The following is a 13,016-nucleotide window of genomic DNA, read 5'->3' as shown; positions in this document are numbered from 1 at the left end:
TTGTTTTGTGGATTAAAACCCAATCCTGCTTTTCCAAAAACACAATTTTGAGATGCCAAGACATTCTCAAAGTTGGATTTACCCTTTGAAAGCTTATCCACAGTTTTTACAAGGTGTACCGACCAGGTCATCGGTTGTGATGACGTGTCTGGCACGTGACCGTGTGGGGCGTGCTCAACAGAACACGTGGGCAAGAGAGAGATGAATGGTTCAGTAGTGAGCATAGTCGCCGACTCATGGAAGTGGCGTGTCGCAATGAACATAGCCGGTTGTCGCCGGGTTTGTATGACATCGACGTGTTAGACAATGAAAGATCGGGTGGTCAGACATCGCCAATGGGGGCACACCGCCGGATCTTCCAGGAAACCTAGTTAAAACTGTTGGAGGCTTAGAAGAGTAGTTTCAAGCGAGTAAGTCCAGTAAGATGGTTGTTGCACCAGCATGGGGAACAAAGGTCGAGTAAGCTGGGGGGAACACCTTGCTCATCGGCGACAGGACTCCCAGAGTGGACATTCGTTGGTGGCAAGGCTTCCCCAGCTAGAACGTGTACGGCGTAGCAATAAGGAGGGTGGCACTCACGACAAGCGATATCACAGAGATGATGCACTTTGTTGCATCCGATACTCGCCTTGTCATGTGATGTTTCACAGTGTAGTACGTGCTAGATTACTCCTCGAATAGGGAACTTGGTCGTGCGGCTAGTCACTACGCACAGATAATATTCAAGTTACCTCAACTCGGATGATGACACGTGTAGGGTTGGACGCTACCTGTCATTCCAACCCAGATGATGACACGTGTAGGGTTGGATACAGTGTAGAAATGACGCTCGAGATACCTTAGCTCAAATGATGACACGTGTAGGGCTGGGTGCTACTTGCTACCCCGGCCCAGATAGAGACACGTGCTGGGTTGGATGCGAGCCACGCGTCCAAAGCGTAACTGCCTGGAGAGAGAAAAAACCTAGCTATAAAGGTAAACTTAACAGAATTTGCAGAGGTACGTTTTTCATTACGGCTCATTGCTAGGGTTGTGTGCACTTTAGTACGGTTCTACAGAGTATAGTTTTCTCTCTGTTTTCGGGTGTTCTTGTTACTGACTTGAGTGTCGGAGCGCCACCGGCCGCAGAGGCGCCATCTTTTGTTTTTCAGGTTCTCAGAGAGACTAGTGTGGACGTGAAGGGCACGTGGTGTCAAGCTGGTGAGAAAGATCGAGACGAGGCCACGCTCTTGCACTAGGTCAACTGGCAGGATCATCTGGTGCCCACCGTGGGGCCGTATAAAAGGTGATTCCCAACCACAGTTTGAGTTTGTTGAAGTGTTGGTGTTTTCTGTTCGACTGCTTATTGTCGCAGTCGGTTTTCGAAGTTTTACTGTTCGTTCGGAGTTCCTTTGAGTTGCTGAGCTTGCTGGGAAAGGATGAGGACGGCGCGGTCTAGTTCAATCGCGCCGTCAACAGATGAGGATGTTGTGTCTATGACGCAGGTGATGGACATGATGAGGACGCTGCAGGAGAACATAGCTGCATCACGTTCTGAACAAGAAAGAATGCACGAGGCGCTGGTGGCCTCGCAAGCTAGGAATGAGGAGCTCAACAAGATCAACGAAGAGCTGCGTAAAGCTCTTCAAAAACGGGAGGAGCGCGCGGTTGGGGACGGATATGCACCCCCATCCCCACCACGTAGCTTTCCCATGCCATTTTCTCAAGAGACATGGACTTGGTGGTCCCGGCAAATACGGTGGCGGTGAAGGCGTCTTTCACCGGAGTGGAGGCCCCTGAGGCTCATCTCACGACGTTCCACACCCAGATGATGCTCTCGGGGGGGTCGGACGCAGTCTACTGTAAGGTGTTCATGAGCACACTCAGTGGAACAGCGCTGGACTGGTTCGTCAGTTTGCCTACTGGCCACATTACCACGTTTCAGCAGTTTTCCAAGATGTTCGTTGAGCAGTACATAATGAATAAGGCACCGCCGTTGGTGTCTTATGATTTGTTCGACGTAAGGCAGTACCTGGGGGAATCCCTGAAGGATTTCTTGAACAGGTTCGGAGCTCAAATAGTCCGCTTGCCAGGTAAAGATGAAGAGATGTTTGTACATGCCTTCAAAAACGGCGTTTTGCCTGGGCCCTTTAGTGAGTCGCTTATTAGGTCTCACCCAGCCACGTTCGTTGAAATTCGGCGACGTTCCGTGGCTCACATCGCCGCTGAGAGCGAAGTCTCCGAGAAAAGGGGAAACGTGGCCCCAGCTAAACCACGCACTCAGACAAGGATCCAGCCGCAGAGGGTGATGGAAGCGACGGCGGGAAAGAGGGATCAGAGGACGCGCCATCCTTATGACCCAAGGAAAGGTAAGGGAAAGGGGCCAGGGAAGCCCAGAGAGGCTAATCGCCCGCCAAGGTATGATTTCGTGATGGGGTTGGCGGACCTGATCGCCATCCCAAATATCGCGGTCAGGCTCAAAGTACCCGAGAAAACAACAGACAAGGTGTTGGGACCAAAACCAGACGCATGGTGTGAGTTCCACAAGAGCTTTGGCCACTCTCTCAACTCGTGTTTGGCTTTGAGGCACCAGCTCGCCGAGTTGGTCAAATGTGGGTTCTTGAAGGATTACTTGCTGGAGAAGCAAGCGGGCCAATCATCAGGCTCCCAAACGGCGGGTGGCGAGGGACAGTAGCACGAGGTACCCATCCACGGCGAGATCCACACCATAGCTGGTGGATTCTCGGGTGGCGGGTGCACCGCGTCACAGCGGAAGAAGTACGCAAGGTCTGTGATGTCAGTGGAGGTTTTTGAAGACCACTCGCCCGACGTGGACATCACGTTCACAAAGGACGACCTTAGGGATGTCGTGCCTCACGACAATGACCCTATCGTAATCTCGCTCGTCACGGCAGGAAGGACTATTCATCGAGTGCTGGTCGATCAAGGAAGTTCGGCAGATGTGATGTTTTGGCCGACCTTTGAGAAGTTACAACTATCCCTTGACCAGCTGAGGCCCTGTGGGGGCTGCCTGTACGGTTTCGCCAGCGACCAGGTGGAAGTCAGGGGGTATATTGAGTTAAGGACGACGTTCACAGACGGCCTGGCCTCGCGCACAGAGAAGATCAGGTATCTCGTCGTGAATGCTCCGTCGGCATACAACATCCTGTTGGGGAGGCCAACACTCAACAGGACAGGAGCTGTGCCTTCAACAAGGCACATGAAGGTCAAGCTACCATCAATGGAAGGGATGATCATCACCATCTGTTCTGACCAAAAGGAGGCGAAGAAGTGCTATGAAAACAGCCTCAAGAACAAGAGATATGTATGCCACGTAACCACAACGCTGCCCCCGGGCGTGGAGCTTGAGCCGGGGAAACGGCGAGTTGTGGATGTGGCGTTGGAGGTGGCCGTCGAGGGCGATGTGCCCGATGTGCCAATGGAAGATATTGAGGCGAGGTCCGAGAGCGCCGCTCGGGTGGAGGAAGAGAGAAGCTGCCCCGAGACCGCCAGGGAGTCAGGTATCGCAAGGGCGCTGATCGCCAACGAGAGGAGGCCTCAGCCGGAGGAGGAATGGCTTTAGAAGAAGATCAACGGCAAGACGTTCAAACTGGGGAAAACCTTAGATAGCGAGACACAAGACCAAATCGCCCGGGTTATAAGTAGACATCTCGATGCGTTTGCATGGTCTGCTTCTGACATGCCAGGGATTAACCGCGATTTCTTGTGCCATCGTTTAGCTATGGATCCCCAAGTCAGGCCAATCCGCCAAAGAAGGAGAAAGTTCAATGAAGAGAAGAGGCAGGCTATCAAGGACGAGACGCAGAAACTCCTAGCAGCAGGCCATATCAGGGAGATCCAATATCCAGAATGGCTCGCTAACGTCGTTCTGGTCAAGAAGAGCAGCGGGAAATGGCGGATGTGTGTTGACTTCACGGATCTGAATAAAGCCTGCCCAAAGGATTCTTATCCTTTGCCAAGTATAGCCCTGGTAGACAATGCGTCAGGGTGTAAGTTGCTCAGTTTCTTGGACACCTTCTCAGGATACAACCAGATTAAGATGCATCCCATGGATGAGGAAAAGACTGCTTTCATGACAGAAAGGTCATGTTACTGCTACAAAGTGATGCCCTTCGGGCTGAAGAATGCGGGGGCCACGTACCAGAGGCTAATGGACAAGGTGTTCACCCCTATGCTCGGAAGGAATGTGCAAGTGTACGTTGACGACATGGTCGTAACATCCCTGGAGAAGAGCAAGCACGTCACTGACCTAGAAGAATTGTTCACAACAATAGCTAGGTACAAGCTGAAACTAAATCTTGAGAAGTGCATTTTCGGCGTGGAGGCAGGAAAATTTCTGGGTTTCCTCTTGTCGGAGAGGGGAATCGAGGCAAACCCCGACAAATGTGTCGCCATTCTGGTGATGAGGAGTCCTGCCACTGTAAAGGAGGTGCAGCAGCTCACCGGTCGGATGGCCGCCCTGTCTCGGTTCGTGTCCGCCAGTGGAGAGAAGGGCCACCCATACTTCCAATGCTTGAAGAGGAATAACAGGTTTGTCTGGACGAAGGAGTGCGAAGAAGCTTTTGTGAGGCTCAAAGAATACTTGGCGAGCCCGCCGGTCCTGTGTAAACCCCTAGTGGCAACGCCCCTCAGGTTGTACTTTGCCATAACTAAGAGGGCGATAAGCGCAGTCCTTGTCCAGGATCAAGATCAGGTCCAGAAACCCATCTATTTTGTTAGCAAGGTGTTGCAGGGCCCAGAGGTGAGATATCAGGCTTTAGAGAAGGCGGCTCTGGCAGTCGTATTTTCGGCGAGGAGGTTGCGCCATTACTTTCAGAGTTTTACAGTGTTGGTAATGACTGACCTACCCATCCAGAAGGTTTTGAAGAAACCGGATGTGGCTGGGAGAATGGTGAAATGGGCAGTGGAGTTGTCGGAATTCGACATCAAGTATGAGCCTCGAGGACTGATCAAGGGTCAAATCTTCGCTGACTTCGTGGTCGAGCTATCCTCCGAGGCCGTGCAGAATGCCGGAGATGATTTTCGTTGGGTTCTCTCGGTGGATGGGTCGTCTAACCAGCTGGGTAGCGGGGCCAGAGTTATTCTGGAGGGACCCAACGGTGTGTTGATAGAGCAGTCCCTGAGGTTCGCTTTCAAAGCCAGCAACAATCAGGCAGAATATGAAGCTTTGATCGCCGGCATTCTGTTGGCAAAGGAAATGGGGGCAAAGGTGCTGATGGGCAAGAGTGATTCATTGTTGGCCACTGGGCAAGTAACCGGCGAGTTTCAGGCCAAAGATCCGCAGATGGCAGCTTACTTGGAGTATGTGCAAGAGTTGAGGAGGTCCTTTGTTTTGTTTGAAGTGATGCACGTGCCAAGAGAGCAGAATGCCCGAGCTGACCTGCTAGCCAAGCTCGCCAGTTCGGGAAAGGGGGGCAGACAGAGGACCGTTATACAAGAAACTTTGAAGACACCTCGGGCTTTTGTCGCAGATCACCAGGTCCTTCACATTTGCAGATCGATGGAAAGGACGGCGAGGAGCCATAGATCTCTAACACAGGAGACTTTGAGGACGCCGAGGGTCAGAGCGCGCCCAGCGGAAGAGGTAAAAACGATGCAAGTTTGCGCTATCCACGAACCAGATACGTGGATAACGCCATACCAGCGCTACTTGGCAGATGGCGTGCTCCCAATGGACTCAACAGAGGCCAGAAAGATAAAGAAGAGCTCCAGCAAGTTTACCCTCATCGATGGCGAGCTGTACAGGTTCATATTTACACACCCTCTTCTTGTATGTGTACACGGAGAGAAGTGCACGAGAATTATGGCTGAGCTCCACGAAGGGATTTGTGGGAGCCACATCGGGGGTCAAGCTCTGGCAACAAGGACTGTCCGCACAGGATATTACTGGCCCACAATGAGGGAAGATTGCAAGAGATATGCCCAGCGTTGCAAGCAATGCCAGCAATACGCCGATTGGCACAAGGCGCCCCCAGAAGAGCTAAAGTCAATCTACAGCCCCTGGCCATTCCACACGTGGGGAATTGATATTTTGGGACCCTTCCCGTTGGTGATTAGGCAAGTGAAGTATTTGGTTGTGGCGATCGAGTACTTCTCAAAGTGGATTGAAGCAGAACCAGTAGCCCAGATCACCGCGCACAAAATCCAGAGTTTCGTGTGGAAGAATATTGTGTGTCGTTTTGGTGTGTCCAAGCGTTTGGTATCAGATAATGGGACTCAGTTTGCAAGTCACCTGTTGAAGAAGCTGTGCGAGGACATCAGAACACAACAGGTGTTTGCTTCTGTGGAGCACCCACAAACGAATGGGCAAGTGGAGTCGGCCAATCGGGTTCTGTTGAGAGGTCTGAAGAGAAGGTTGGAAAAGGCCAAGGGGTCTTAGGCTGAAGAAGTTCCCCGCATAGTGTGGGCATATCATACCACTGAGCAGTCGGAAACCCATGAAACCCCGTTTAGCTTAGTGTATGGATGCGATGCGATGATTCCAGTCGAAATCCAGGAAAGCTCGCCGAGATTTCAGAACTTCGTGGCAGAAGACTCGAACGAAGAAAGGAGAATGAACTTGGATTTGCTGGAAGAGGTCAGGGAGGAAGCACGGGTGAAGGCTGAAGAGGTAAAAAGAAGAGTTGAACGCAAGTACAACTCTAGAGTAAGACCAAGGAAATTCAGAGGTGGCGACCTGGTAATGAGGAAGGCCCACCAGTATGAGATGGAGAACAAATTATCGCCCAAGTGGACAAGACCGTTCAGAATAACCGAAGCACTCAGGAACGACGCCTATCGCTTGGAGACGTTGGAAGGAGGGGTGATTCCTCGCACTTGGAACGCCACCCATCTCAAGTTTTATTACAGTTAAAAGCATTGTAAGTAGCGATTACTTTGAACAGTTAAGAATGTTTCAGTTTGAATAGTTTTTCAAGGGGGCACTCTTTTTCCCTAAGGAGGATTTTTAACGAGGCCACCCAATAAAGAAGTTTCCGAAGTTTATCAAAGTTTCCCAGTTATTAAGTTTGCATGCTCATCATTTTTTAAGCTTTCAGAAAGAGACTTTATCGCCCTTGTGTAGTTTTAAACAATGGTGAATCCAAATTGCATGCATCCAATACAAAGTTCTCAAAGTATGAAGCTTTAAACCTTCATCGCCACCCAGTGATCGGAGGCACAAGCATAAAATTTTCTGGCCGCCATCTGGGGAGAAAAAGTTTGAAAAGACCTCCTCGCCCCGAGCGAGCGTAGGCGAGAAAGAGATCAAAAAGACCTCCTCGCCTCGAGCGAGCGTAGGCGTGAAAGAGATTAAAAAGACCTCCTCGCCTCGAGCGAGCGTAGGCGAGAAAGAGATTAAAAAGACCTCCTCACCTCGAGCGAGCGTAGGCGAGAAAGAGGTTAAAAGGACCTTCCTCGCCCCGAGCGGGTGAAGGCGAGAAAAGATTAAAGTCCTTCTCACCCTCGAGTGAGTTCAGGCAAGATGAAACTGAAAGGTCAGGGGTGTTAATGATCTTAAGTGTGGGAAAGGAAGGTTGGAGAATGCCTTCCCCCTTGAGTGAAACGTCAATATTGATCTAGTAGGACCAGTTAAAGGGTGGTTGGGGGAGGTTCGCAGAGGACACCTTCCCCACCTAAATCATTGTTCTAAAACTCAGGGAGGTAGAGAAGGATCCGAAAGGCGGCTCTACCCCAAGATGAGGGGACAATGATTTAAGTTATCTCAGGTTAAAGACTCGGGAAGGTTAGGGGGAGATCCGGAAGGCAACTGTCCTTCCAGATGAGCAAAGATGAAGTCATGTGATGGCCCCGCAGGGGACATTTTCAGTTAAAGGAAAACGGCATCGCCGAAAGCCCATGGCTTGGGATTGAAATAGAAAGAGCATTACACGGTGAGAGCCAAATCAACGAAGTTTTGGGCGATAACATAGAAATACGCTTGTCCTTTGGCAGATCGGGCGAATGAGATAACATAGGGGACTTGGTCGTGCGACTGGTCACTACGCACAGATAATATTCAAGTTACCTCAACTCGGATGATGACACGTGTAGGGTTGGACGCTACCTGTCATTCCAACCCAGATGATGACACGTGTAGGGTTGGATACAGTGTAGAAATGTCGCTCGAGTTACCTTAGCTCAGATGATGACACGTGTAGGGCTGGGTGCTACTTGCTACCTCGGCCTAGATAGCGACACGTGCTGGGTTGGATGCGAGCCACGCGTCCAAAGCGTAACTGCCTGGAGAGAGAAAAAACCTAGCTATAAAGGTAAACTTAACAGAATTTGTAGAGGTACGTTTTTCATTACGGCTCATTGCTAAGGCTGTGTGCACTTTAGTACGGTTCTACAGAGTATAGTTTTCTCTCTGTTTTTGGGTGTTCTTGTTACTGACTTGAGCGTCGGAGCGCCACCGGCCGCAGAGGCGCCATCTTGTGTTTTCAGGTTCTCAGAGAGACTATCTGTGGTGTGGACTTGAAGGGCACGTGGTGTCAAGCTGGTGAGGAAGATCGAGACGAGGCCACGCTCTTGCGCTAGGTCAACCGGCAGGATCACAAGGTAGTGAACCTTCTTTTCTAGATATTCACAATTTTCACAAACTAGAGAGTCACACTTGCAAGAAGAGTTTTTGTAAAGCATTTCAAGATTTTCAAAATCAGTTTTTTAATTTTTCAATTCTTCTTCCAATGCCTTGACTCTGTTTTCAAGCCAGTTGTTCATTCCTTTCAATCGATTGTTCAAGAGAGCCAATCTGTTAGCTTCTTCATGAGTTTCTTTAAAAGCTTGAAGCAATTGACTATAGTTTTCAACATTTAAAGAGGTATAAGAACTTACACTACTTTCCCTGCTTGAATCATCTTCCTTTTTAGCCATCAAACATAGATTGGCTTTTTCATCTTTACTTGAAGAGGAGCTTGATGAGTCATCATTGCAAGATTTTCTTGATTTCCCTTTCTTCTCATGTTTCTTCAAGTTCTTCTTTTCTTTGTTTAGACATTCAACTTTAGTATGTCCCTGTTCACCACATCCAAAGTATGCATATTTGTTAGTGTTAACCTTAGTAGAGTTTTTGTTATCATACCTTTTGGATGAGTCACTTTTGCTGATTCTTTTCTTTAAGAATTTTCTTAGTTTCTTAGACAGCCGGCTAATCATTTTCTCTTCATTCTCATTTGTCCCTTCATGAATGACTTCTAGAGTGTCCCACATTTCTTTAGCTGATTCACATTGTGAAATCCTGAAAAATTCATTAGAGTTCATAATAGAGGTTATGATATTCTTGGCAATGCAATCAAGTTTGGCCTTTTTATTTTCAGCATCAGTCCATTGGAACCATGGTTTTTCAATAGAAGATCCATCCTTTTCAAATTTAGGAATAAAAGGGTCATTTTCAATTGCATCCCAAATTCCTTTATCAAGAGATTCAACAAAGATTATCATTCTAACCTTCTAAAACTGATAATTCAAACCACAAAACAAAGGTGTCCTGTTAATTGAGGCAGCCTCCCCAAAAGGTAGTTTTTCAGCCATAGAAAAAAGATTTTAGGATCAAACTTGAATATTTTTCAAGTACCAAGCTCTTGATGCCAATTGTTAGAATATACGAACTTAAACAAGAGGGGGGTGAATTGTTTAAAGGGAGGTTTTGAAAACTTTTTCAGGTTTAATGAAATTCTTTGTATAAATCCAGAACAAGAATCAAGTTAGCCAAGAACTCAAGCAGTTATACAACAATACACAATAAAACAATCAATTGTTTCTTTGAAACAATCGGTTGTTTATATCAGTTAAGCTTAAAACATACTTTAAATGAGTTCAGGGTATGAGAGAAACACACAAACAGTTTATACTGGTTCACTCTTAAGCCAAGAGCTACATCCAGTCCCTAGAAAAACACTGGGTAATCCACTAAGCAATCAAAGCAGATTACAAAACACAAACCACCAAAGTAGTGACCTTAAACCCTTCAAGAAACACACTACCTTTGGAAAACCACACCAAGAGTATTGATCTTGAACACCTCAAGAACACACAACCTTGGCAACAGAACACCATAAATACAGTAGGTTTAGAAAGGATTACACCTTATCACAGTACAATCTGAATTGAATACAATTGCCATCCTATTCCACTCTCTCTTGAAAATCCAAAGCTTTGATGTGAATCTTGAAATCGTAGAATCAAATCTGTCAAACTGAATATCTCAAAACTGTTTCTTACGTATTTGAAAACATAAACAAACCATTTATATTTTCCAAAGATTGGTCAAAAAAATTAATAAAGGAGCATATTTAGTTAGAAAACATATAAAACAGATTCACCATTCAAAACTGAATTCTGTTTGGATTTTCAAAGAAACAATCGATTGAAACTACGAAACAACCGATTGTTTTGGCTTGACATTTAACACTACAAGAAAATAACTATTTAGCCATCGAATTTAGCGACGGAAAATGAGTGGTTGCAATTTGCGACTGAAATAGCCACTGAATACCCTCAGTCTCAAATCTGCAACCGAAATAACGACTGAATAAATTTTTAGTGATGTTAGTTAGATTAGCAACTGAACATGAGAGTGACAAAACCATCGGTCGCTAAAGTGGTGGTTGTTTTGAATAAATTTGAAAAAATATATTTGCAACCGAATTAGCGACTGGAAATGCTTATTTTTTAGCCATCGATTTTCTTTTAGTCGCTAAATGTAATTGCTTATTTTTGTCACCGAATTAGCGACAAAAAATGTTTATTTTTTAGCCATCGATTTTTTTTTGGTCACTAAATGTAATTGCTTATTTCTGTCACCGAATCAGCCACCAAATATGTTTATTTTTTAGCCACTAATTTTCTTTCGGTCGCTAAATGTAATTGCTTATTTTTGTCACCAAATTAGCCACCAAATATGTTTAATTTTTAGAAAATGTAATTCTTTAATAAAATAATAATAATAAATAAAAATAGAAATAATAAGAATAAGAATAAGAATAAAATAATAAAAATAGAAATAATAGGAATAAGAATAAAATAATAATAATAAATAATAATGATAATAACAAAATAAAAATAAAAATAATGATAAAATAAATAATAATAATAAAATAAAATTACTATAGTTATCCCTAGTTCTCCCTCTCCTCCAATTCTCATTACTCATTAACCTCAATAAACCAAAGACCAATGATACAGACCTATATAGACATAGATTAAACATACTGCCCAACATATTCGGTGGCTAAAAAATAGAGAAAGAGAGGGTCCTACAACCTGGTTGTGATTTTCTTCTACTGCTCAACTTAACCTTTACGCGCTCTTCCACAATTAACCCTAACCGACCTATTGGACCGCTTCATTCTCTTTCACTCAATTCCTTATTTGTAGGGTTTCTGTTCGCGACACGCTCCACTTCTCCCGATTCAACTCCACGGTTAGGGTTTTGTTGTTTCGTGGTTCGCCTTCGTGATGCTGCGTAGTTCGAAGCACAAATTGAGCAAGCACAGTTCTCGGATGCGAGGGAACACTCCGACTCCGAGCGAGATTCTGACGCGAAGGATCGGAGGAGCAAAGAGGAGAGAAGGCTTCGAATGATTCAGATTCCGGGGAGAAGCGGAGGCTGGATTCGAAGAAGGCGCATGGAAATGGGGAGTACTTTGATAGGTGGAATGGCGGCAAGGAGGGAACGAAGAAGTCGAAGTCAACGGGGGTAAGGTAATTAGTATTGAGAACCCACCAATAACACTAAGTTGTGAAGCTTTCATAATTTTAATTTAGTGGTAATGTAGTTGGAGTGGGTCATGATTTTGTCCTCAGAGTTCAATCGATGATCCACTGTGAAGAATTGCTTAACACTTGATGCATCAACACAGGAAGAAGTGGATTCTCTGAGAGGGTGATAAATCCTCCTCCATGCCTTTTTCTTTTGCATCTGCAATTTTTTTGCAACTTGGATGTTAAAGCATTTTGATGGATTTTAAGGCTATTTCTCTATGAACGCATTCATGAATTTACTTCATTATTTCATAATTCTCTTTACTATTTAAATAAACAAAGTAGCAAAGTGGTTTGCATAAAACGTATCACTTGTTGATATCTCTGTTTTAAATTTCTCTAGGTTCAGGTGGATGAATCATATGTACCTGCTCTTCAAGATGAAGTAATGGAAGTTGAGCTTTTGCTTGCAGAACCTAGAAACAATCTTGCTTCCTAGGATGGTATATTATATTTTAATGAGTAGAGTATGAAGAAATGCTATGTTGCTGAAAATCTTTCCTCTAAATTTTGAATTTAGTTTTAAATCAAGTAGTGGTCATTCTTAAATGAATTGAAACTATTATTTCTTGTACCGCCCTGGTAGTCGGGAGTGATGACGTGGCATCCTGCTACAGTATAGGCGTGTTGGCAAGGCGCCAGGCTGGCAGAAGGGAAGGAAGTCGGGGGGCTCGTGAAGCCGCCAGTAATTAAGTTGGCGTGTTCCGATCTCCAGCATATCAGAATAGGCGATCACCGGGTTAAATATGAAGTCGCCAGATGTGAACTCAGGCGACCAAGCAGTTGGAGATCGCCGGAGAAAGCACATCGCCGAAGATGAAGGAGAAACAAATTATGAAGGCGGTCGGCGAGACCACAGGGAAGGTGTATGAGGACACCCTAACTCGCCAACTCCAGTAGAGATCGCACTCCCAAGTTAGCTATGCACTGGGCAGTACCATGCATAAGTAACTTAGCCAAAATGAGAGTAGAAGCAGCGCCAAGTCAAGGAGGCTCCAGATGATGGCACGTGTACGACTGGATGCGAGCCACGTGTCCAGGTCTGTAACTGCCAGGAGAGAGAAAACAACCAGGTATATAAGAGTTCTCAACAAACTTTCTGAGGTACGCATGTTCAGTTTATACTCTTTACGCTTGCGAGTTGTAGAGCTGACTGTGAGAGAGGATTTGCACGAGTTGTAGAGGTGATTCGGTCACTGACTTGAGCGTTGGAGTGTGATCGGCCGTAGCGGCGCCGCTCTGTTTCTTTGCAGGTTCTTGAGGTGGATCTCGAA

General features: G+C 46.0%; 1 protein-coding gene across 1 annotated transcript; it reads left to right on the top strand.

Moving 5' to 3' along the window:
• The first annotated feature begins 1,936 nt into the window (after positions 1–1,936).
• LOC137825288 (uncharacterized) lies at positions 1,937–2,674 on the top strand. Its single transcript, XM_068630962.1, has one exon. It carries the CDS (start codon positions 1,937–1,939, stop codon positions 2,672–2,674), a length of 738 nt encoding a protein of 245 aa, XP_068487063.1.
• The last annotated feature ends 10,342 nt before the right edge of the window (positions 2,675–13,016 follow it).

Source organism: Phaseolus vulgaris, chromosome 8 (genome assembly GCF_000499845.2).
Source record: "Phaseolus vulgaris cultivar G19833 chromosome 8, P. vulgaris v2.0, whole genome shotgun sequence".
NCBI lineage: Eukaryota > Viridiplantae > Streptophyta > Magnoliopsida > Fabales > Fabaceae > Phaseolus > Phaseolus vulgaris.
The sequence above is the reverse complement of the archived record's forward strand: the minus strand, read 5'-3'. Positions and strand labels throughout refer to the sequence as shown.